The sequence below is a fragment of the Ochotona princeps genome, chromosome 15 (genome assembly GCF_030435755.1).
Source record: "Ochotona princeps isolate mOchPri1 chromosome 15, mOchPri1.hap1, whole genome shotgun sequence".
Classification (NCBI taxonomy): domain Eukaryota; kingdom Metazoa; phylum Chordata; class Mammalia; order Lagomorpha; family Ochotonidae; genus Ochotona; species Ochotona princeps.
The window spans coordinates 11,212,528-11,235,420 of record NC_080846.1 but is presented as its reverse complement, the minus strand read 5'-3'; the positions used below and the strand labels follow the sequence as shown (position 1 = coordinate 11,235,420).

The 22,893-nt window shown below is 45.6% G+C and overlaps 1 protein-coding gene across 2 annotated transcripts in view; it reads left to right on the top strand.

Annotated features, from left to right (window-relative positions):
* Positions 1–22,893, top strand: part of RFX4 (regulatory factor X4) — a 149,227-nt gene that overhangs the window by 40,322 nt on the left and 86,012 nt on the right. For both annotated transcript variants that reach the window (XM_058673375.1, XM_058673374.1), the window contains exon 4: positions 13,753–13,876. In XM_058673375.1, coding sequence (XP_058529358.1) covers positions 13,753–13,876 — 124 coding nt within the window. The remainder of the gene's footprint in view (positions 1–13,752; positions 13,877–22,893) is intronic.

Here is a 22,893-nt window from a genome sequence, read left to right as displayed (position 1 = left end):
TAGTGCCAGGTTAACTGAGGCATCCCTGGGAAGCACTGGGAGTAGGAGTTACTGGAAATGCAAGAACAAGATTGGATACACTCACTATGGTGGTCTGAACATATGCTTTTCCAAATAAAGCATGTGGAAGGAGCTGGAAGAGAAATGCCTCCTTTCCATGCATTTCTGACACCTGCTGACAGCAGTGAGGCTCTAGATGGTACAGTCTCTGAAGTGAAACTGCCTGGGGCTCACCTGGAACCTGAGGTGTCAGGAGTGTCCAACTCAGAGCACAGATGTGAGGCTGAGGGAGTTATTATGCATCAAGTGCTTCAACAATTTTGTTGCCAGCTGGGGGCTTATGATCTCAAGGACAGCCTGGAGAAGGACTTACTCACTTCCTACCAGAAGCACAGGCTACTTGCCCTTCAGCTGTGTCTAATTCTGTACAATCTGTTCTTCTAAATAAAGGGTTGCATAGGTCATTCCAGAAGACTCTTCATCCTCCAATTCACAAGGTCAGGCAGTTGAATTTTTTTCCTTTTAAGCAGATAACATATTTACCATCTATCATCAAGGTCAAATCAAATTTGAGAACTTTAAACTGGTAGTTGTATGAACTGGTAGTCGCACTGTTATCAAAGTTATTCAAAGAACACCAAATTAGCCTCCATGCCCATTGTATGTTTCACATGGAGTTTCAGTCATTAACCAAATTCAATTCAATGGAGTCCCTGCTATTTGTTAAGCCCTGTTATAGGCATCAGTGGATAAGACAAATCAAGAATAGGAGCAGAAGAGGAGGAAGAAATAAGTAACAATTTTAGAAAAACAGATGCTAAGTAAACATGGAGTGTATTAATTACTGGTGAGCACCCTGCATGGGGCTGGCTGCTAGGAAAGTGTCTCAGAGGCTGTGTCAGGGGCAGCAGTAAGGGAAGACTTCTCCGAGGAGGTGACATTTCAGTGGACAGACAAATGGATGACAAGTCATAACTGACAGCACGACCCTGGGAAAACCAAGGGCAGAGGAAACATTCCTGATGGAGGAAAAAGGTTTTCAAAAGCTCCACTGTTCTAAGTCAGTCTCCCCAGGCTAAGCAGAGACCTGCAGCCTGGTGACCTACGCTGGTGTGTATGGGAGGGTCCCCGTCTGGGGGAGGAAGGGAGGCTAGTGCAGGCAGAAGGGACGCTGAGGGAGGAGCATGTTACAGCAGGGGCTCCATCCAACCCCCCAGGGAACTCTGATGTCAGAATGAATGGTCAGAGGTGATTGAGGTCAAAGCCAAGCATCTGGGTCCTGAGGCCTTGTCCACCCTGGCACACAGGTTGTCCCTGGGATAGCTCTTCAAGTAGTGCCCCGAGAGCACATCTTGACATGTGTCCCCTTGCACACCTGAGGGAGGGCTTTGCCATATCAGTGTCAGAATTGGGTGCACATGGCTGGCATAGTGGTTAAATCAAGTCCCAGGTCCTGCTTCCAGCTAATGCACATCTTGGGAGGCAGCAGGTGATGGCCCAAGTTCTAGGGTGGCTGTCACTGATGTGGCAGATCAGGATTGAGTTCCAAGCTCCTGGCTCCAGCCTGGCACAGCCCTAGCTGCTGCAGGCATTTGAGGAGTGAACCAGCAGTTGAAAAATCTCTCTCTCTTTCTGCCTTTCAAATAAAATTAAAACAAATTGTAAAAGAAACAGAATTGCTGGGTATACACACTTAAGATATTAAGGTGATTGCAAAGCTGCCTACTTAGGTGGCTGTACGATTTTATGTCTTTTTACTCACTGTTCAAAATACTTTTTAAAAAGTGGGGAGGAACATAGCTCTACAATAAACATCTCACTCTCTGAGGGGCATGGATGTCCTTCAGCAGCGGGCAGCCCCTCAGCTCCAGGAGAGGACACTGGCCTCCCTGCCAAGGTGACAGCCGGTAGTCCTGGGCTTCCCTGGGATCCTTAGCTGGTTCTAGGCCTTTCTGCTTCTCCTCCATCCTGTTCCTTGCCACAATCTCCTCCCCATCACTGTAGAGACCATGCCCACTCTAAGAACAAATAACACAGCAGTCAAGCAGCCTAAAGTAATCAGGGCCACGTGATCTGGAGGCAGCTCCCAGCAGAAAACAGGCAAATATTGTCAAATGCCTCCTGCCAAACCCTTTCCAGCATCCTCGGTCACAAGAGTTAGTAAATCCCAACTCGCCGGGGATGGCGGGTGCTGCTGGAATCCCAGTTGCACAATAACCTCTATTCACACAGAAAATTTCAAAATGGAAAGCAGCCTGTTCTGCTATGCCGGCTCCTTGTGACCAGCTCCTGTCCCTCCGCAGACTGGGCTCCCTCACACATCCCTGCCACCTGCTTCCCAAGCTTCTCATGCACAGTCAAGGCCATGGCATTTCCCCTTTTGGCACCTAGAGGAAGAGGAAGAAAATTGATGCTCCAAGTGTCTCTTTCCTGGGAGTCCTTCTCCTTGCTTTCTTTTTTTTTTTAATTAAACATTGATTTTTTATTGCAAAGTCAGATAAACAGAGAGGAAGAGAGACAAAGAAGAATATCTTCTGTCCAATGATTCACTCCCCAAGTGACCACAACAGCTGGAGCTGAGCCAGTCTGAAGCCAGGAGCCAGGAACTTCTTCTGGGTCTCCCATGCAAGTGCAGGGTCCCAAGGCCATCCTTGACTGCTTTCCCAGGCCACAAGCAGGGAGCTGGATGGGAAGTGGGACTGCCGGGATTAAAACCGGCGCCCATATGGGATCCTGGCATGTTGAAGGCGAGGACTTTAGCAGTTAGGCTACCATGCTGGGTCCCTTCCTTCCTTTTGAAACAGGCAAATTTAAGCCTCACAGGTTTTCAAGCTCTCCATACTGTAGATTGTTGTGAAGTAAAGTTTCGTGACTTTCTTTCAAATATTTTATGGAGGAAGCCAGGCTAGACACTGTTCCTAAGGAGAACATGGGTGTTTTAGACCAGGTTATAACTTCTAGACCAGATCCACTGCATGGAACCCAGGCCTGAATCTCTGTACCTTTTTCTGAACTTGGTTCTTCGCTCAGTGATGATATAGTACAATATGCTTTCATAATGCAAGCAAGGCCACAAGGCTCCAAAAAGGGAGGCTGACCAGCTGTCCTCACATGTAGATGGAAAAAGGTAAATTAGCAGGGAAAGGGCACCTGTGTCTCCAAAAATGCATTTTTTATTGTGATACTAGTTTCTATTGAAAAAGCAAGAAAAAATATATTTTTTGCACCTCACCTGCATGTGTGAAATGATAAAAACCATTTGATAGACAAGTTTGCAATCCTTTTACTATTTTAAGTGTGCCCAGCTAGCAAGCTGTTTCTGTTTCTTGTACAGATGTGGTGCAACGCTCCCTCCAGGGGAATGCACAGGGCAGGCCTTGGTCGCAGCGGCGAGTTGAAGGGGAGATGAGTAGACATGTGAAAGAACTGGTAAAGGAAGATTTATTTAGAGGGCAGCTTCGGGTGGGCAATGATGCCTCAATCATTCCAGCAAACCTGGCATTCCCTGGTGTGTCTTGAATCTGTTGGTACGGCTGGCACTGTGCAAAGAATGAAACCACAGATTTCCTTTTGCTGTTCTAATGACTTCCTAGGGTGAGAACCCAGAACCCCTGAAACCTGTCCTCTTGCCCAGAACCCAACAGAAGCACTGGCAACAGCACAGAAGGTGTGGCATTGTGCTTCGGTCACTCCTAGTGTCTGCCTCGCCGCTCCTCCCACTAGACTGGAATAACAACTGAGCAGGTGGACTCCAGGACCTGGCTGAGCCTGAGGTTTTCTGGACAACCAGCCCACTCAGTTGTAGGACATATACAGGGACAGGATTTGGGTGCCTGGCTTACTGGTAACATGGAACCCTCATGAGAACTTACAGGGTGGGCGTGACTACATCCCCTGTATTTCAGGCTAGATGAGTGACTGAACTCAACAGAGGTTCACAGTCTCCCTCTAGCCAAAGTGGGAAATACCTGACTCCCAAACTGACCCTTAACCAGGGAGGGCACTGAACCAGCCAAGGGTCAACTGAACACACATCTCTGATCATCTTGTCTACCCAGCAGCAAATCACAGGTTTAACTGTCTGTGATTGTGTAATGAAATGGACTGGTTGTTGATCAGCCTTTTGTAAAATTCAACCTCAAGTTTAACCAGAGCTCATGAGAGCCAACTCCCACTCTTTTCTACTCATCTGTTGTCTGACAATGTTCTCTCCTTTTTTACCATCTTCCTTTCAGTCAAGTGTTGACTTCTTGTCATGTCTTCTTGTTCATGGCCATGGTCTACAGTGCTTGGTGCCAAGTAGGTGCTTAATAAACATATGCAAACTGACTAAACCATGGCTGTCCCTGGCACACAGAGTGGACACCTAAGAGAGACCACAACTAAGTTTCTAGTCAAAGCCTATGTTTTCTGAGCCAAGTGACTCTGTTCAGTTCCTTTGCCCCACTGGGCCTCCACTTCTTCCACATCATGGGTAGAATGGTAGTGAGATCAAATACAGTCATCTTTGGTGGTGAGTCAGCATTTGCAAATATGAATCAGATAAGTTAATAACCAAGTTCTTCCTTTAACCATCCACAACTTAATACAGAAACAACAACCGAGTCCCTTGATCTGTTTGAAAGCTGCCCCTCCTTCCTCTGGGCTTCCTTTTGCTTCCCCGCTGTCCCTCCATAGCATCCATGCATTCTGCTCAGGGTGCAGTGCTAGGATCTATGCTAACATCAGTGGGACTTTGGTGTGACCCCTGCCTCCAAAGGACTTCAATCTAAGATATAAAGTGTTGCCTGAGGATTCTGCAATATTATGTAATAATGCTGATGCTTACTCTTTATTAAGTATTCCGCACACACCAACTACCATGCCCAGACCCTTGTCTGGATAATGTAGCCACCTTGGGGGTGGGATACCATCAAGAAAAGTGAGTCAGAATTCAAGCAGTGTGCCCTGACTCTCCTACTTTAAGTTGCAGAGACAAGGTGTTGATTCAGGGGTCTCAGATTCCAACACCAGTGCTCTATTTTGCTGAATAGAGCTGCACAAATGTGTGAAGAGCTGTGGGCCTTCCCAGGAAATACTGAGAGCTGTACACACAGAAATGATGCCCGCTCTATCTAACTGACCTCATTTGGGGACAAAACCCAATACCTGGTATCCAGACAGGTGTAGCCCTCTCCACATTTGCAAATGAACAAGCACATTTGGCAGGGAAGAAAGGACCAAGCAGTGACCAACAGGTGGGTGGGGTGGGCACTTGGAAGAGAAATCGGAGTTGAGCCTTGCAAGGTGAAGCCTGGCTCTGGGGTCAGCCCCTTACTGGGAAGGCAGACATCAAGACATCCTTTAGATGAATGAGGGGTGGGCAAGATGTGCGTGAGGACTAGTTGGATGGAGAGAGTTTTGTGTCTGGGAGATTGGAGTGAGGGAGACCTGAAAAGTAGTCAGGGGTCGGAGAGTGGGAGCTTGGCCTGCCAAGGTTGGGATTCTGGACTTCTGTGGCGGAGCAAGGGGATCATTGGGGGCGTAGACAACTCTTTTGTCCTACTTGCTTAGGGAGGTAGATTTGGGGGGAGGTGGCTGTGTTTTTTCTGATCTCTGTAATAATTTGCTCTATTCAGTGAATTTTATAAATTCTGTTGTTTTATGGTTAAAAAGGAGAAAAAATGTTTTTTGCTCCAGACATGCTTGGGAGCATTTGAGAAGTAGACACCTTGTACTGACATCCAATGTGTTGATATCAGAAACCAAAGGTTTGCAAGAACAGAGGGAAGGTTACTGTATACTAAACCATTTGCACTTGACCCTGAAAGGCAGATATGAAGCTTCCTCTGTGTGCCCTGGGAGGCCCCACGCTTAAACCTGGTGAGGAAGTCTTCTCAAAAATGCACACCTCCGGTAATGACCTGTGTTAGATAGCAGGCCAAGTTCATTATCTCTTCATAATAAGATAGGCTCCATTCAAACATGAGCAAATTGTTAAGCAGAAGATAAGAAAATGGAGCAAGCAGGGAATCTCTGTGTGTGTGTGTGTGTGTGTGTGTGTGTGTGTGTGTGATCATTAAAAAAAAATCCAGGTATAATGGAGCATTGTTCACCCTGTCAGACTAATGATGTCTCTAAAAGAAAGGCGGGAAAGGGCAAATTTCATCAGGTATGAAGCGACATAATTAACCGCCTTTCGTCCCTGCCATGCCTTGGTCAGGGAAGCGGATGTTCCAATTAGCAAGTTCAGTACACATGCGGATCCTCTGGATGTTGTGGGGAGGTTTGAGGAGTGGTGTCATGAAGACGCTCCTGAGCAAGCTCATCAGGCATCAAAGGTGCCCTGCCACGCCAATTACATTGATCGATTCATTCACGGAGCCCATTAAAATTCTTCCTAGTCATAAGTCACCTGGATACATGGGTTCAGATGCTTCAGGGAAAGAAACAAAAACGTGGGCAGAACTGTACTTCCTTCCCCTGCTCTGGCCTCTGGTGGGTGACTGTTTAATGAGCTCTGCCTGTGTGAACTGTGACTGTCCCCCATCCAGTGCAAACAGTCTGCCACCGAAAGGGATGTAGCCTAACCAGGATCTTGTATTCTAACCTTGCTAACTTGGCAAGGTGTAGGGAGCAAAGTCACAGGGAAGGCCAATAACTGAAACACATGGCTTCACTGTAGCCATAGAAACACGAGACTTCAGAAACTGAGGAGTGCCGGAAGCCAGGAGCGTATCTGGAAGTCTACACTGCTTGACTCCATATTCTGGAGCTGTAGGTGTCTCCAGTCCCACTTGCCTCCCCTTTGACATCTCTCCCCATGGGGGATGGGGACCCCACTTACCCACCTGGCCCTGTTGGGAACCTGAGAACTTGCTTTTTGTTTCTCAAGCTGTACCACCCCATATCCTTCAGTTTGGTCCCCTCATTTCTTGTTAGCAATAATATAGTAGCTCCTAACTGGCCTTGTTTGTTCACTGATGCTGATACAGATACTAATTCATCAGACTTGTTGGTCCACATGGCCACCAACCATAGAGGCACAGAGTGGCCTTTCCAAAGCTTAAAATGATCTTGCCACCCCCACACCGGAGAGACCTGATTGGTTCACTGTCATTCTAAATGGTCCTTGTAAGAATTCCAAATAGTTTGAAGATTGCGTTTGTCAATTGTGCTCCTGGATTTTTCTGACCAAGATAAACCTGAGGAAATAATTAGCAAAGATAAGTACCAAGGGGCCCTTTTCTCCTCTCCAGAGCTGTACTAAGTCCCAACTGCCCAAGTTGCTCACATGTATACAGTGGACCAAACAGGGATTGAAAGTGCCAAAGTCAGACCATTTTTAAGGACACTGCCTGATGGAATTCTCAGGAGATTAAGATGAACTGTAGGAAATTTGAGTGGGATAATTTTTTTGGCCATTCTTCTATGCTTAATCCAATGGTGATGAACAGAGCGTGTAGTGATTTACATTAACATTAGCTGTTTCTGGCATTATTGTTCCTATAGCATCCCAGAGACACTCAGCTCTTCCCTTGCCTGAGACTGTACTTTCCAGTCATCTTTGATGACCATTTCACTGCCTTCTTTTGAAAAGGTCATTGCTGTTGGAGCCTGTCCACTCCAGGGCAGGCAGGCATCCTTTGGGCGGCAGCCCCTTATCCACAGTTCTTTCCTCTTTGACGCCTCTCCTCAAGCCTCACCTATCTGCTCAGACCAGCATGTCCATCATGCAAAACACATGACACATCTTTCTGCAATCCCTGCTGCTCAGTTGGCCTGGAACCCATTTCCAAATGCCGTGCTAGGATACCAGAGATTCCAAGAGAAACTCACCTCTGAACCAGCCACATGAGGCTGGGCAAATGGGCCACACTTGTTAAGCCCCCATTTTCTAATCCAAAAGGCAGGCATAGTATTTCCCTCATATGGTTATTATGAGGGTCCAATAAGATAAAGGATGTGCTGTGGCTGGGTCCTTGTGAAAGCTCAACAAATGCTGGATGTTCTTCTTTATTGGCACGATATTCCAACCCCAACTGCCCTGTGAACTTTGGATCATCTGTTTTCATCCGTACTCTGACCTGTCACTTTCTGCCTCCAGTTATACCTATGTCCAGGAGTTGGTGTACTGATCTACTTTTATTTCTTCTGAACAATTTTCCCCCAGCAAACTGCACAGTGAACTATGACATAGATCGTGTCTGTGCCAACACAGATGCCTCCAGGAGCCAGGCAAGGAACAGAAAATGAACTGGTTGTAAGAAAAACAGGGAGGAGTAAGGACTCCAGCCAACCCCGGGGCGCATGTAACCCAGGCCAACTGTTGTCATGTGGGGCTATGAGTCCAGGGTTGCCAGAACTCAGCTTTTTCAAAGAAGCCAGAAATCCAGATTCTTATGTGAAATGTCCTGGATTTTAAAAGTTGGGCCAACACTGTTCAGGCCAAACAAAGCATGTCTGTAAGACCCCAGTTTGTGAATGCTGTCCTGTTTGGATGATCTCTACAAGCTGGTGCATAAACTGGCCCCTTGGATCCTGGAACCCACTGTCAGAAAAAAATACCATGAATGTCAGGTCAGGTTCCAGGCTAATCCCACAAGCTGTTCACTCTGTGGAACCAGTTTTGTACAGGGAAACCCAGAGTTCCAGTTCCTTGGCATCATTCCACCACTACTTCTGTGATGATGTCTAAAACACTGCCTGGAGCTCAGGAAATCCTTGCTGAGTATAGGTCTGTATCCATCTACCCTTAATCTGTATTCTAAATGTAAACAAGGGCCATCCCAGTTACCGGTGTTCCCAGCTTCGTGGATAACAAGAGATCAATAAGCATTTGTTGGATGAAAAAGCAACTGAAATAATCTGTCCATCAACCATGTGTTGCATGCCAAGGAATAGACTGGATTTAAAGGATGCATCATCCCAACCTCAAGGAATTTCATCACCCAAAAAAGGTTACTTAAACTACCTCCTGGAACATTTCTAAAAATCATCATTCACTTAGTTGTAGCACTTCCCAGAAGAGGGGCACATGGATGAGCTGGACCAGGTCCACCTGGTAAGCTGGCTTACTCCTTTGCCTCTGTGTTCCTAGGGTTGTGTCCATCCACAGGGTTGCAATATGAAACAACTGAATTGGTTGTCTTTTCACTCCCTCATTGGAATGAGCTGAATGAGTGCTTCCCTTTCAAGTGGGAACCTCAGGAGGCCGTGTCCTCATTCCACTTGGGTTACAACAGCCCTGGACCATTTCTCTGGCGAGTGCTCTCAGTTAGTTCAAAGCTGCCTGAGGACATTTATTTCATTGCATTAGAAACATGCCTTATTTTTGACAAAAAAAATCTAGGGGACAAAGGCTACTCTAGTCACTTTATTACCCAAACTTGTTCCCCAATGACTGTGGGTTGTTTCCGAAAAGCCAACTCAGGATCAAAGCAGAAATGTTTTTCAGTTGGTGAATGGACAGAGCAGGCTGTGACCCAGGCTCCCAACTCAAGGCCTAAAGAGAAGTTTCCACATTGTTAGAAGCTGCCAGATTGTTTCTGGAGGAGGTGTCTGATCCTCCAACATGTCTGTCACAATGGATACAGGATTCCTTTGGGTGTCTGAATTCTAGTGTTAAAGAATTAAAGAGTAAAACTATCTAGTTTTTTTTTAAATATTACTGATATTTAGCACAGAATCTAGGTATCTCAGATTGGATGATGAAAGGGTCTAAAGTTTGCTAAGTGCTTACCAGGAATGTATGTATTTCCTCCTCTGCCCATCACAGCCACCTTAGGAAGCAGTTACGAATCACCATCTCCAAAAGGAAACTGAGGCCAAATAAGATCACCACGCCAACAAGTGACAAGGGAACTCTCTCCTACATAATCCCTAACCTTTACTTTCATTCCTAGGACAGCAAAGTACATGAGGTAATCAAGGCGTCAGCTCCCCAAGTGGCCAGTTGGCACAGTAGTTAAGCTGCCACTTCGGCTATCAGGGCGTCTGGGTTCAAGCCCCAGTTTTTGTTCAGTTCCAGCCTTCCCCTAATATGCACCCTTGGTGGCAGGAAATGATGGCTTAAATACTTAAGAGACCTGGAATGAGCTGGGGCTGGTCCTAAGTGCTGTGGGCATTTGGGGAGTAAACCAGCAGATTGAAGCACTCTGTCCCTATCTCTACCTCACAAATAAAAATGGAAATAAAATGAATGAATGAATAAGATGGATAATTTTTCTAGAAGAGGTCAACTCCCGAAAGGCACCCTCTTTCACTGCTGGTGGGAGTGCAGGCTAGTACAACCACTATGGAAATCAGTATGGAGAGTGCTTGGAGAATTGCAAATAAACCTGCCATATGACCCAGCTATCCCACTCCTAGGAATATACCCAATAAAAGTGAAATCTGCATATGAGAAGGGGATATGCAATCCTATATTTAAAGCAGCAACACAATCTACAGTATCAAAGACATGGAAACAATCCTGATGTGCGTCCAAAGAAGAATGGTTAAAGAAACTGGTGGGCACGGGAAATGGGCAGACACTTCACAAAGGAACAAACCCAAATGGCAAATAAACATATGAAAAAATGCTCAAGCTCCCTGGCAATAAGGGAAATTCAAATTAAAACATCAATGAGATACCACCTAACGCCAGTAAGGGTGGCCCACATGAAAAACACCAACAACACTTGCTGGTGAGGTTGCTGGGAAAAGGGAACCCTACTCCACTGCTGGTGGGGCTGCAGATTGGTACAGCCTCTATGGCAATCAGTATGGAGAATATTCAAACAACTCAAAATCGACATACCGTATGACCCAGCTATAGCACTCCTAGGAATATATCCGAACACTTGTTTTATGAGAAACCAACATGCACTCCTATGTTCATAGCAGCACAATCAGTAATTGCAAAAACATGGAAACAGCCAAAATGCCCATCAGCAGAGGATTGGATAAGAAAGCTATGGTTCATCTACTCCATGGAATACTACTCAGCTATTAAAAAAAACAAAATGCAGTTCTTTGTGGCCAAATGGGCCAAACTGGAAACCATAATGCTAAGGGAAATGAACCAATCCCAAAAGGTTAGATACCACATGTTTGCCTTAATTTAATATGATATGATGTTAAGCATATCATGTTATGTTATGGATATTATGTCATTTGTAGTATATAAACTAAAATTGAACTGTGAATGGGGGGGTCACAGAAAGTGGTTAAGAAATCGCATTTATTTTTAACATGTTGACTGCTCAATATCATGTCAATCAAATCCATAATGATGTTAATTGTTGCAGATGGTATATTAGTGCTTTTATTTGACCGGGAAGATACTCTGCTGACTCTGCCCTCAGACCAGAGAGGGTCTTCCCAATAAGTAGTTGGACTTGTCTGGACTATGGGATGTTGGACTCTATGCTTGGCAAATTCTTGCAGGGAGGGAATTTCAACTAAACTTGAACTATGGTTATGCAGCGGGGTGGAGGAACCCACCATGGGGGGAGGGTGGGGGGGGAGAATCCCAGATTCTATGTAATTACAACACAATGTAATTAATGAATAAATTAAAAAAAACAAAAAGAAAAGAAAAGAAACTGTGGTACATCTACTCCATGGAATACTATTCAGCTATTAAGAAGAATGAAATTATACTATTTACAACTAGGTGGTCCCAACTAGAGACCATTATGCTCAGTGAAATGAGTCAATCACAAAAGAACAAATACCATATGTTCTCTCTTATATAAGGAAACCAGCATGGAAAGTGTAACTTCGATAATCTGATCCATACTGTTTTTGTTTGTTTGGCTGTATCCCGTGTGTTTTGATGTTTTTAATTTCAGTTTTGTTTTTTCCTAATAATTTCTTTTCTCTCGTCAAATTCATCACTGGCTCATGGATTACACGGTGGCATTATTTTTCCCAAGAGACTTTTGTGTTTCCTTTTTGTCACTCATGTGTTGGTTACTCAGTGGCATGTTTTTTCATGGTGCTGTAATTTGTTGTTGTTGTTGTGACTGTTCTAACTCATACCAGTTGTTGACCTTGTTTCATGGCTTCTCAATTATGGAAATGTGTAGTAACAGAGTACTGAGGTCTATCATATACAGATGTGGGGGTATAATACCACATGTATCCCTGATTCCAGATGAAAGATGGATTCCCAATGAAACTCTTGGACATGTGTAGACAATGGGATACTGGACTGTCTGACATTGTCTGTATCAACAATATCAGGGTACACTTAAATAAGAGACTGATAAAATTATGATTCTTTTTGAAGGACTACACCTTTGTTGTAAAATGGGGAAAATCTGTTGGGGGGTGGGAGATTGAGGGGTAATCTTAGCCCATACAAAATTGTACCACATAATTCAAAATTCAAAATAAAAATCTTAAAAAATAAAGCAGAGGTCAACTCTCTGCTATGGTTAGGGAACAGCTCTTGGTCAAGTGGTTAGGCTCTATCCAACCATCCAGCTTCTCTCTCAGAATGTAAAAAAAGAAAGTCATTATTTGAAAATTTGTTACTAGCATAATACTTGTACACTTTATGGGGCACAGTACAATATTTCAATCAGTACAATAAAGCAATCAAAGCAGGCACTGGCCTTCCCATTTCCTTATCTGCCATGTTTGGAGTCTGTGAGTTCCTTTTGTCCCTTTCTGTCTCTGGCACAGGGCACATTACTAGGAGTGACCGTCACCACTCCGTGCTGTGTGTGGATCCATGGAACTGGTTGCTCTCTGACTGTGTCTCAGTCCCTATTACCAACCTTTCCTCTCACTCCACTCCTACCACTTTTTCTGAAACTTTTTCTTTTAACTTCCCTATATCAAAGAGAATAGGTATTTGTTTTTCTGTGTCTGGCTTATTTCACTTAACGTAATAATCTAGAGTTCCATCTATTCTGCTGCAAATAGTTGGATGCCTTCTGTTTTCCCTTTCTTCCTTTTTTTTCCTGAATGTTCCAATGTTTGACTGAGTATTCTAATTTTGACTGATTGTCTTTCTTAGCTACTGTGACTAGTTCTGTGTTAGATGTGGAAATGTAGGTATCTCTTTCACATGCTGGTTTTACTTCCCGTGGCCGAACACCCAGAAGCAGGGTAGCTAGCTTGTGTGGTAGATATATCTGCAGTGTGAGACTGCACTACCGTCTCTCCCCACTGCTTTTGTCAGCCAAGAGGCTGCAACAGGTTGACACCAACATCCTCAGGCTTTTATTCTCTCATGAGGAGACTTCAAAAAGTTCATGGAAGACAGAATTAAAGAAGATGTTCATTTCGGTACAAAAAATTTCAAGATATTCACCTCTGTGACATTTTTGAACACTTCAAACCTGTTTTCCATCAAAACGAATTTATGTTTTAGTTCCATTTTCCATGAACCTTCTGAGGTATCTTTGTAAATGGTTCCTCAAACAGGTGTGTACTTTAAAGCCTGGCCCAGTGGGGCTCCTGCAAAACCCCGTGTATTTCATGGACCCTGGGGTAAACTGACCCAGCTACAAGTAGCCAGTCCAGAAGCAGCACAGAATAAAGGGACTAGGAGTTTGTGCTGGAAAAGTGGCCTGTGGTCACAGCCAAAGCGGCTGAGACCCTGATTCTGCTCACCCACTGACTCCTCCCGTGGCCTTGGACAGCTTACATTGGCCTTCTAACCCAGCTTCCCCAACTGTAGAAAGAGTCGCTTCTGTCTGGCTCCAGAGGAGCCTCCTGTGGCCCGGGGCAGGGAGCACATTTTTTCCCTGGCTCACTGGGCATTTCTTCCCCCAGGCTGGAGGAGAACTACGAGATTGCAGAAGGGGTCTGCATCCCCCGCAGTGCTCTCTACATGCACTACCTGGACTTCTGCGACAAGAACGACACGCAGCCCGTCAATGCCGCCAGCTTTGGAAAGGTGAGTCCAGCATCGCCAGGCTGACTCCGCACCCCCAACTGCCAGTCGTTTAGACACAAGTTTTAAATAGTTGAAAATGTCTTAGTTGCTGGGTTTTTTGCTGTTTTTTTTTTTTAAGCTACAAATATGTGTTTTGTTAACTGGATTAGGACACTTTGCTATAAACATTTCAAACAGTTGCCACAAAGCAACACCAAATCACATACCAAAATACAAACCAAGTCAGAGGATGCTGTCCCTTATTTTAAAAACAGTGTAGTATTTACATACAACCTGTGTGCCTCCTTTGGCACACTTTAAACACGCTTTAGATTACTTTTGACATCTATCACAATGCCAATGCTATGTGAATAACTGTTGTCGTGTATTTTTTAGTGAGCAAGCAAAGAAACAAAAAAAAAAGTTTTGTTCATATTCAACGCAAATTTCTTTCTTTTCCTCAAAATTTTTTGATCCACAACTGGTCAAATCCACAGATGGCAGAACTCATGTCTATAGAGAATTTGGTAACAGTTATCTGGTACAACTTTCAAACAAATTAGAAATATTATAAAGCGGTAAATGTCTCGTTTGAACCTCCACAGTGCTTAGTTTGCACAAAGCAACTTCTTTTCTTCCATATAGAACTCACAAGTGAGTTTATGTGTATGTCTATGAACCTGGGACAAACTTTTAGGCTGATAATAGGAACGTGTTGAGCAAACTGGGAAATGGCCTCATGTAGGGTGAGTTGGGAATCCTTGGCTGGGAGTGGTGCTATTTGTAAGATCACCTCAGATGTCCAACTTGAGGTGAAAATATAAACACTTAGAGTTGCTAAAAAAAAGTTAGCAATGATCCTTGCTTTAAGGAAAGCTGTTGGCGCATTTCCTGAAGACAGGTCACGTATTTATGTGATAGCTAAAAGTCTAGCTGCTATGACCCAAAAAATGGCCACCTGACCCCGAGTCAATAGATCTAAAGATTTATTTTATTTTAATTGGAAAGGCAGATCAAATACACAGAGAGGAGAGACAGAAGGATTTTCCATCCACTGGTTCACTGCCCAGATGACTGCAATGGCCAGAGCTGAACCAATCTGAAGCTAGAAGCCAGGACCTTCCTCTGGTCTCCCATGTGGGTGCAGAGCCCTAAGGCATTGGACCATCCTCTACTGCTTTCCCAGGCTCAGAAGTAGGGACTTGGGTGGGAAGTGGAGCAATTGGCACCTGTATGGGATCCTGGTGCTTGCACGGTGAGGATTCAGCCATTGAGCCATTGTGCTGTGTCCTCAGTCAGTATATCTAAATGTTGTCCCCTATTATCAGCTGCTTATTTCTTCATATGATTTCTAACTGCACCCTCCAAACAATAACCGGTCATGGCTGGTCCCACACTCCTGTCCTTCATCAGTTTTCTGAGTTCAGGCTAAGGAAGCATAAAAAGGCTGGTGCAAACCTTTCAGGAATTGTCTTTTCAGATCCCTGACAGATGAACCATTAGCAGGAAATAGACAAAAAAGAGTAGCTGCCCTGGAGAGGGTGAAAACAGGAGTGGTTGAGGACTGTGTTCCTTCCGTAATAAGAGGATGCTCTGTGGTGGCTTGGGACTGGAAAGGGATTTAGAGATGCATTAATACGATTTCTCCAAAGTAAAGAATTGTTTTAAAAAGCAGTGGAAAAGTGTCTTTGTGACATCATTCATTGCATTTCTTCAGTCCTTTAGCGTTGGCAGGGTCTGGCTTGCCAGGCAGTGGGGACGCAGAAAGGAGCCTGCTATGGGTTCTGCTGGGGCATGAAGAGGGAGTGCAGGGGCGGGAGGAGGAAGAAGAACGCTGTGGATGCGTGTGAAGCCAGGGCCAGGTCAGGTGTCTGAGCTCATGGAACATTCACCACATTGACATACTCAGCCCAGACTGGGCCTTCAGAGGAGCTTGGAGGGATAGTCTGAGTGAACCAAAACGTTGAAAGGACTCTGGATTCCTATGGACTTCCTACCCAGTGTCTTCAGAGCCTCAGCTGCCTCAGGGGGATGTGGTGAGACTAGGTGGTTGCAGGAAGATACTGAGGCATTCAGTCATCCAGGAACACAGGTTAAACACCTGCCTTATGCCAATTGTCATGACTACTGTGGATTTGTCACAAGATGTTTGGACATGAACTCAGGCATTTATTTCTTAGCTCAGACTCTGCAAAGTGAATGCACAACCCACCATGACTATTATTAGAAATTGCAAGTTGCTTGTATGATGATTCTCTATTCCTTTTCTCCCCAGTGCCTTTGTGCGGGTGGGTATTTGACCTCTGGTTAAGCCACTGGTTTGCATGCCACCACCTTCTACTCACTTCCTGGGGGCATGTCCCAGCTCTGGCTCCTGATTCCAGCTTCCCAGGAGCACTGACCCAGGGAGGCAGCGCTAATGGCTCAGTTAGGTTCCTGTCCCCCACCTGGGAGGCTTGAATTGTTGCCCTGAGCCCCGGGTATATGGCAGCTCTCCCTGTCTGTATCTCTGTGTCTTTGTTTCTCTGCCTCTCAAATGAGTAAAAATTAAAACTAAAATTAAAACTGTTGTCAGGTTGGGATTTTTTTTTTTTACCTCGTGATCTAAGTAAAATTGGTTTAAACTCACCTCTCTGACCCCAGCATCTACCTTCATTCCTAGTTTAACTCCCAAGCCCATCCTAAGATTTAAGCAAAACCTAAGGCATGTGTTTTCTCAGGCCCACCATACCCAGAGCTATTCTCCTGCATATGCTGCCTCTACTCATTCCATGCCATTCAGCATGGTCAGCATGGCCACATGGAGCTATTCAGCTAAAATGAAATTTAAAATGAAGTTCACGAGCAATTGCATCAGTCACATTTCAGATGCTCAGCAGTCACTTGTAACTGCAGCCGCCCATATCGGATGGTGCAGGAAGTTCCATTGGCCAGCTCTGCCTTATACCATGGCAAGCTGAGGATAAACTTTGGTGTTCCGTTGGCTTTTCCCAAAACAGCCCACAGGAGAGCCTCTGTATCCTGGGAGACTAAAGTTTGCAGGAAAGATTTATATTTCAATCAGGTTTTTTGCTTTTTTTTTTTTTCAGACCAACACTCCCCCCTGATGTGAATGAATGGTCCTCAGGCAGGTGAAGACTACTTGTCTACCCCAACCAGTTCCCCAACTACTTCCACCACTTCCTTGGTTGGCTATCTCCTTTTCCTCTGCCACCTGTTTTTCGCCACTCATTTCTTTCTGCCCCTGCTGCTGGGGACAACCCCATCCTAATTTCCTCTCTCCTCAGAGCTTTAGTTTCTGTGTTATCTATGTCCCCATATATGTCTTGTCCAAATGACCCTTCAAAGCAATTTTCCCAAACGGTAAATCCCCCTGTAATGACAGTTGCTTACTAAGTAGTCATTTAAGAAAGTATCCAAACTCTGTCTTGTCTTTGTTCTACACATGAGGCACTACTCTTAACAGTATTAACAGAAATGCCAGCACCCTTGGCCTCGCATCAGTTTGAAATGCCCTGAGAGTTGGGGCTATCCTTCCAGCCACAGAGGGCCAAAGGTGCCTACTGTGGATGTCCACACAGAGCTGGTGGAGCGGAATCCCTAAACCCATTTGCTTTTCCTCAGGGCTCCAGCATGCTGCAGAGAGGAAGGGCTTGGTAGTTCTGTGTGGCCTTGGGGTGTCACTGTACACAGGCTTCCTTGAGCATGTCCATCCAGACTTGGGGTTCGTTTATGAACTTTTCAGATCAGGCAAGGCTGAATGTCACAGCTTACTCTTTTTTTTTAAGATTTATTTTTCAGGCCCGGCACCATGGCCTAGCTGCTAAAGTCCTCAGCTTGAACACCCCAGGATCCCATATGGGCGCTGGTTCTAATCCCGGCAGCTCCACTTCCCATCCAGCTCTCTGCTTGTGGCCTGGGAAAGCAGTCGAGGACGGCCCAAAGCCTTGGGACCCTGCACCCGCGTGGGAGACCCGGAAGAGGTTCCTGGTTCCTGGCTTCGGATTGGCACAGCAGCGGCCATTACGCTCACTTGGGGAGTGAATCATCAGACGGAAGATCTTCCTGTCTCTCCTCCTCTCTGTGTATCTGACTTTGCAATAAAAATAATAAATAAATCTTTTAAAAAAAGATTTATTTTTCTTTAAAAGGTAGATTTGCACGGAGGGAAGGAGAGACAGAATGATCTTTCACCTGCTGGTTAAATCCTCAAGTGGCTGCAACAGTCCGAACTGCGCCGATCTGAAGCTAGGATACAGGAGTCTGTTCATGTCTCCCATGCGGGTGCAGGGTCCCAAGGCTTTGGGCCAACCTCTACTGCTTTCCCAGGCCACAAACAGGGAGCTGGAAGGAAAATGGAGCAGCCGGGATACAAACTGCCGGCCATGTGAGATGCCAGGGATTGGAGGTGTAGAGGCTTAGCCAATTGAGCCTGTTCTCTTTTTAAAGATAATAAAATGGATTTGTAATCCCTTTCCCACCTGGTGAGCAGGCATCGGTGGGGTGGAAGCTGTCCCCATTGGTGCTGTTGATAAAGTGGGAGGCAGGGACTACTTCGCTGCAAGTTAAAATCTGAAATGTTTCCTTCCACGTCCAAAGGCCACCTGCAGAAGCACCAGCTTCCAGGAATGTGTGGGCTCTGAGGCCCAGAGCTAATTTAGGAAGCACAGAGCAGGCTGGAGCTGCCAGCTGAGCTGGTCTTGTGTCTGCATTTTGCTGTTGGTGAGAGTAATGAAAGGTCACCCAACTTGGAGTCATTTTTCTGAGCTCCCATTTTCCCTACAGTTAGACAAGAATAATTCTTTCAAGATTCTCCTAGGGATGAAATGAGGCCGTGTTGTGAAGGTGGCTTTTGAAACCACGAAGTGCCCTTGCAAGTGTGCTCCATCAGGATCTGAAATCCCCTCCACCCCCTCCCACCTCCTCAGTTTCCTCACAGTGCTTTCATTTGCTCCGTTGCGTTGTTTGCTACTTGACTATGCATGAAGAAAATGTCAGCGTTTCTAGAATGCGGACTGAAAAGATATGTTTGCTTTGATGCAAAAAAAATTGGGCATAGTTTTTTCATAATATGCATTTTCCATGAGCACTTGAAGATATCTCACATGTTATGTGCTCATACCACATGTGTATGCGTACACTCATGTATCATATGCACTGCTACCTGCCCATCTTCCGCCTGCTCTGTAATACTACATGTTACATAGCCAGTTGCTTTGTATTTTCTACCCCAAGTTCCAGTAGGACTTGTTCATTGTGCACCCCCAACACGCACACACACATACACACAGAATATTGTGTGTGTGTAGCAACTCTCAGATATTTTCTCAAGGCTGGGTTACTCCCTGTCAGAAACTACATGGATTATTTTCATGGACATAAACTTATTTAACCATCACAATAACTGTGTGAAATTGACATGCAGTCTGTACTCCATGAGTCCCTTACTGAACAGGGATGAACCTGCTCAGGTGCAAATGGAAACCACCTGCCTTTTCACTCCCTTTGAAGATCTGCCTTGGAAGGCGCCTGTTAGGTTGTTCCTGACTGTCCTGTAATGATGCGAGAGGAAGATTCCACAGCCTTCTCCAGCCTTCAACCATCTTGGCAGTATTGAATAGATAATTGCAACTCATTCTCAGATATTTAAAAGTACACTTCAATTGAAAATTTCCATCTAAGTTAAAGTCAGAGCTGTTCGCCCTCTGTGGCTCTGAGAAAGGAGTGGGATGGGCTTTCTCTCCCCTTTTCTGGTTTCTGTGACTGAGACTGGGGGAAGAAGGGGTCCCACACTGGCTGAGGGCATACACTCTAACCAACCTCCTGCCACATGCCGCCACTTCAGCTCAGATTTAGAAGTCACCCCGTAGCTCTGTTCTTGTGTGAGAGGGCTTTGGCCAGCTCACTGCATGCCCAGTGTTACACCCTGATTCTCAGAGCTGCCCAGAAGAGCCCTGGCAAGTGTAATTGGCTCAATGAAGAATACATTGAAAACAGCTTTGCTCCTTTCCCTGGTTTTGAATGGTTTCCTGGTAGATTTAGTGGCTTTGAGTTGTTGGTTATAGAGCAAGCCTCTTCTTCATACTTTAAAATCTTTTCTAGATCAATCCTGTCCTCTCATCTTGAACTACAATGTTCACCTTGGATCTGACCGCCAGGGGCTTGAGCGCCTCTGTGAGGAAGGGCAGGGTCTGGTCTGGTCTGCTGCTCTCCTCTGATCTTCCTACTACCGTTCCTGTAGGCTCATCATTCTGAAATATGCCAACAGCGCTCCAACCAAAACAGGAAATAACTTTTAAGAGAATTATAAAAGCAAGTATCAGGGATCAGAGCTGGCACACACAGGACATCACCAACAGGGATTCTTCCAAGCAGATCAAAGGGATTCTTCTGAGCAACTGATTTAGAAGACAGCAGGCATAGTTCTCAACATTAAATAACAAACTTTTTAGAAGGCTCTCCATGTACCTGGTCTTGTTGTAAGCAATACATCTGTATCTGTACCTATTTAAGCAACGTCAAATTCTCCAAACAGCTGTAGAAGGCAGGTGCTTTATTTCCCAAGTCCATAGGTGAGACTGCTGAGTTCCAGGAAATTCTGGCAATTTCTCTAAGGTCGTACAGCCAGTAAGTGGTGAATTCAGGCCGCAATCCTGGGAAGGCTGGCCCACAGTTCGTGCCCTTCTCATCTCGTTTACACAGATCAGATTGTTTGGGGACTAGGATAGATATTTGTGGAGGCAAGTTTTATGCAAGCATTTGACCCTGTGACTTAGATGTAGCCATTAATAAGCACCTAGCAACCTCTCAGCTGATTGAATTTGGGAAAGAAATCCCAGTTTCTCTGCTTCTCAGGGGTCAGGTGTGCTGGTGATTCGTTTGGAACCTCCCCCTGCCCCCTTAGATCTTCATGATGCTGTCTGGGCCCTGTGGTGTTCTGGCTGCTGTGGGCTTCCCTTGCCAGTGTCTCCCCTGCCTTCCCCCCCTTGGACTCGCCCACTTATCTGAGATGCGTTTGTCTCCCAGCCACTATGAGGCAGGCTCTGTGCTGGGAGACAGGGTGTGGAGTGCGGAAATCAGCCTGTAAGGACAGGGTCCTACACAAGGGACATGTGCACTTGAGACTGCAAAGCAAGCCGGGACCGTGCCTCCTAAGCTGTGAACGAACAGGACTGGAGGGACACAGAGAGAGCCAGGACAGCCTGAGAAATGGGTCAATCATAGACACCACCCCAGCCCCGAGCATGCCCATCTCCCATTCCCTAGCCCCCAGCCCTGAAGGATCTGCAGCAGCTTAGACTGGTAACTTTTCAGTTCAGCAGGAACAATTTTCTACAGCTTTTCCACTTGCTTTTTGTTAACTCTAAAACAAAAATTCTACCTGCACCCAGGATGGAGCACTGATGCCTTTAGCCCACAAATAGCCTTTTTCAGAAAGTGATCGAGCCTTAGACTTCCAAGCAAGGAGAACTTCTCTAGTTTACAGAGAAGTTGTTGCCACTCAACACATCAAGAGATGCATTGCTACTCAAGTATCTACAGTATGCATTCCAACAGAGGTTTCAAAGAAAACACTCTATCATCAAACGTTTACTGAGTGTGCGTGATGTGCTGCAGGGTCAAGGATTTCCAATAATGTCAGTGTGTGAGCCTTCAACTGGTCACCCTTGCTACTGTGAACCGTGTAGCAGGCCCCTTTCCCTCTCTGAGCCTCACTCCCTCAATCCTCAGCTGGGCGACTTTAGTCAACAGGCAGATGAGATACTTTGCCGTATATAACCTGAACTGCTTTTCCTTGGGGCTGGCATTGTGGCATGGTGGATTAAGCTGCTGCCTGTGTTGCCAGCATCCCACATGGGCACCAGTTTGAGTCTTGACTGCTCTGCTTCCTATCCAGCTTCCTGCTAATGCACCTGAGAAAGCAGTGGAGGATCACCCAAGTGCTTGGGCTCCTGCCTCCCATGTGAGAATTCCAGGCTCCTGGCTTCATCCTGGCCCAGTCTTCGTAACCACTTGGGAGGTGAATGAGCAGATAGAAGATTCTCTCTCTCTCTCTCTCTCTCTCTCTCTCTCTTCTTTTCTCTCTGTCTGTCTCTCTTTTTAATGCTGCCTTTCAAATAAATAAAATAAATCTTTTAGAAAGAGAGAAATATGTTTTCTCTGGACATTGTCAAGTGCTGACAGCCAGCAGTGACTCTGAGCCAGTCCCCAAGCAAGCCCTTTGCCTGCATTATTTCACGGGATCTACACATACCCTGAGTGCAGAGCTGTGGCTGTTCCTGTTTGTTTAAGGACAGTCTTAGCCCAGTGTTAGGTTCACAGCAGGCCTAAAAGGAGGTACAGAGTGTTTCCATCCCCACATGCCTCCTACCTGCCTCGCCTCCCCATCACAGACACTCCCCAGCAGAGGGGCGCATGTGTGATGATGGATGGACCCACACCGAGGCATCACAGTCTCCCAGACCCATGATTCACTTGGGGGCCCTGAGTGGACAGAAGCAGAAGAGTTCTCAGAAACAGAAGAACAGTAAATTTCCTTCAGGACTCGGGAGGGGAGCTCTCTCTGGTCCTTACTTAGTTTCAACTTTGGATCCCCACCCTCTCTTGCAATGACCATCAGGGTCGCTCCAGAGGCGCCCCCCCCCAAAAAAAAACCGATTAGATTAGATAGACAGAGACCAATAAGCAAAGATTAGAACCAAACAGGGGACACTCTTAGTGCTGCACCTGCTGTGGGTTTGGACAAATGCATAATGACTTGGGTCCATCATCAGAATCACATGCATAATTTTAAATTTAATTTAATTTTTTTTTTTTTACTATTTCTCCTCATTCTTCCCTGATCCTCAACCCCTGGCAACTACTAACCCCTGCTTATTGCTGTCAACAATAACTTTACCTTTTCCAGAATGTCACGGAATTGGACTCATACTGTCTGTAATCTTTTCATATTGGCTTCGTTCACTTTTTGGGGGGTATGCATTTGCTCTCCCAATGTCTTCTTATGGCTTGATACCTCATGATTTTTATTGCAGAAT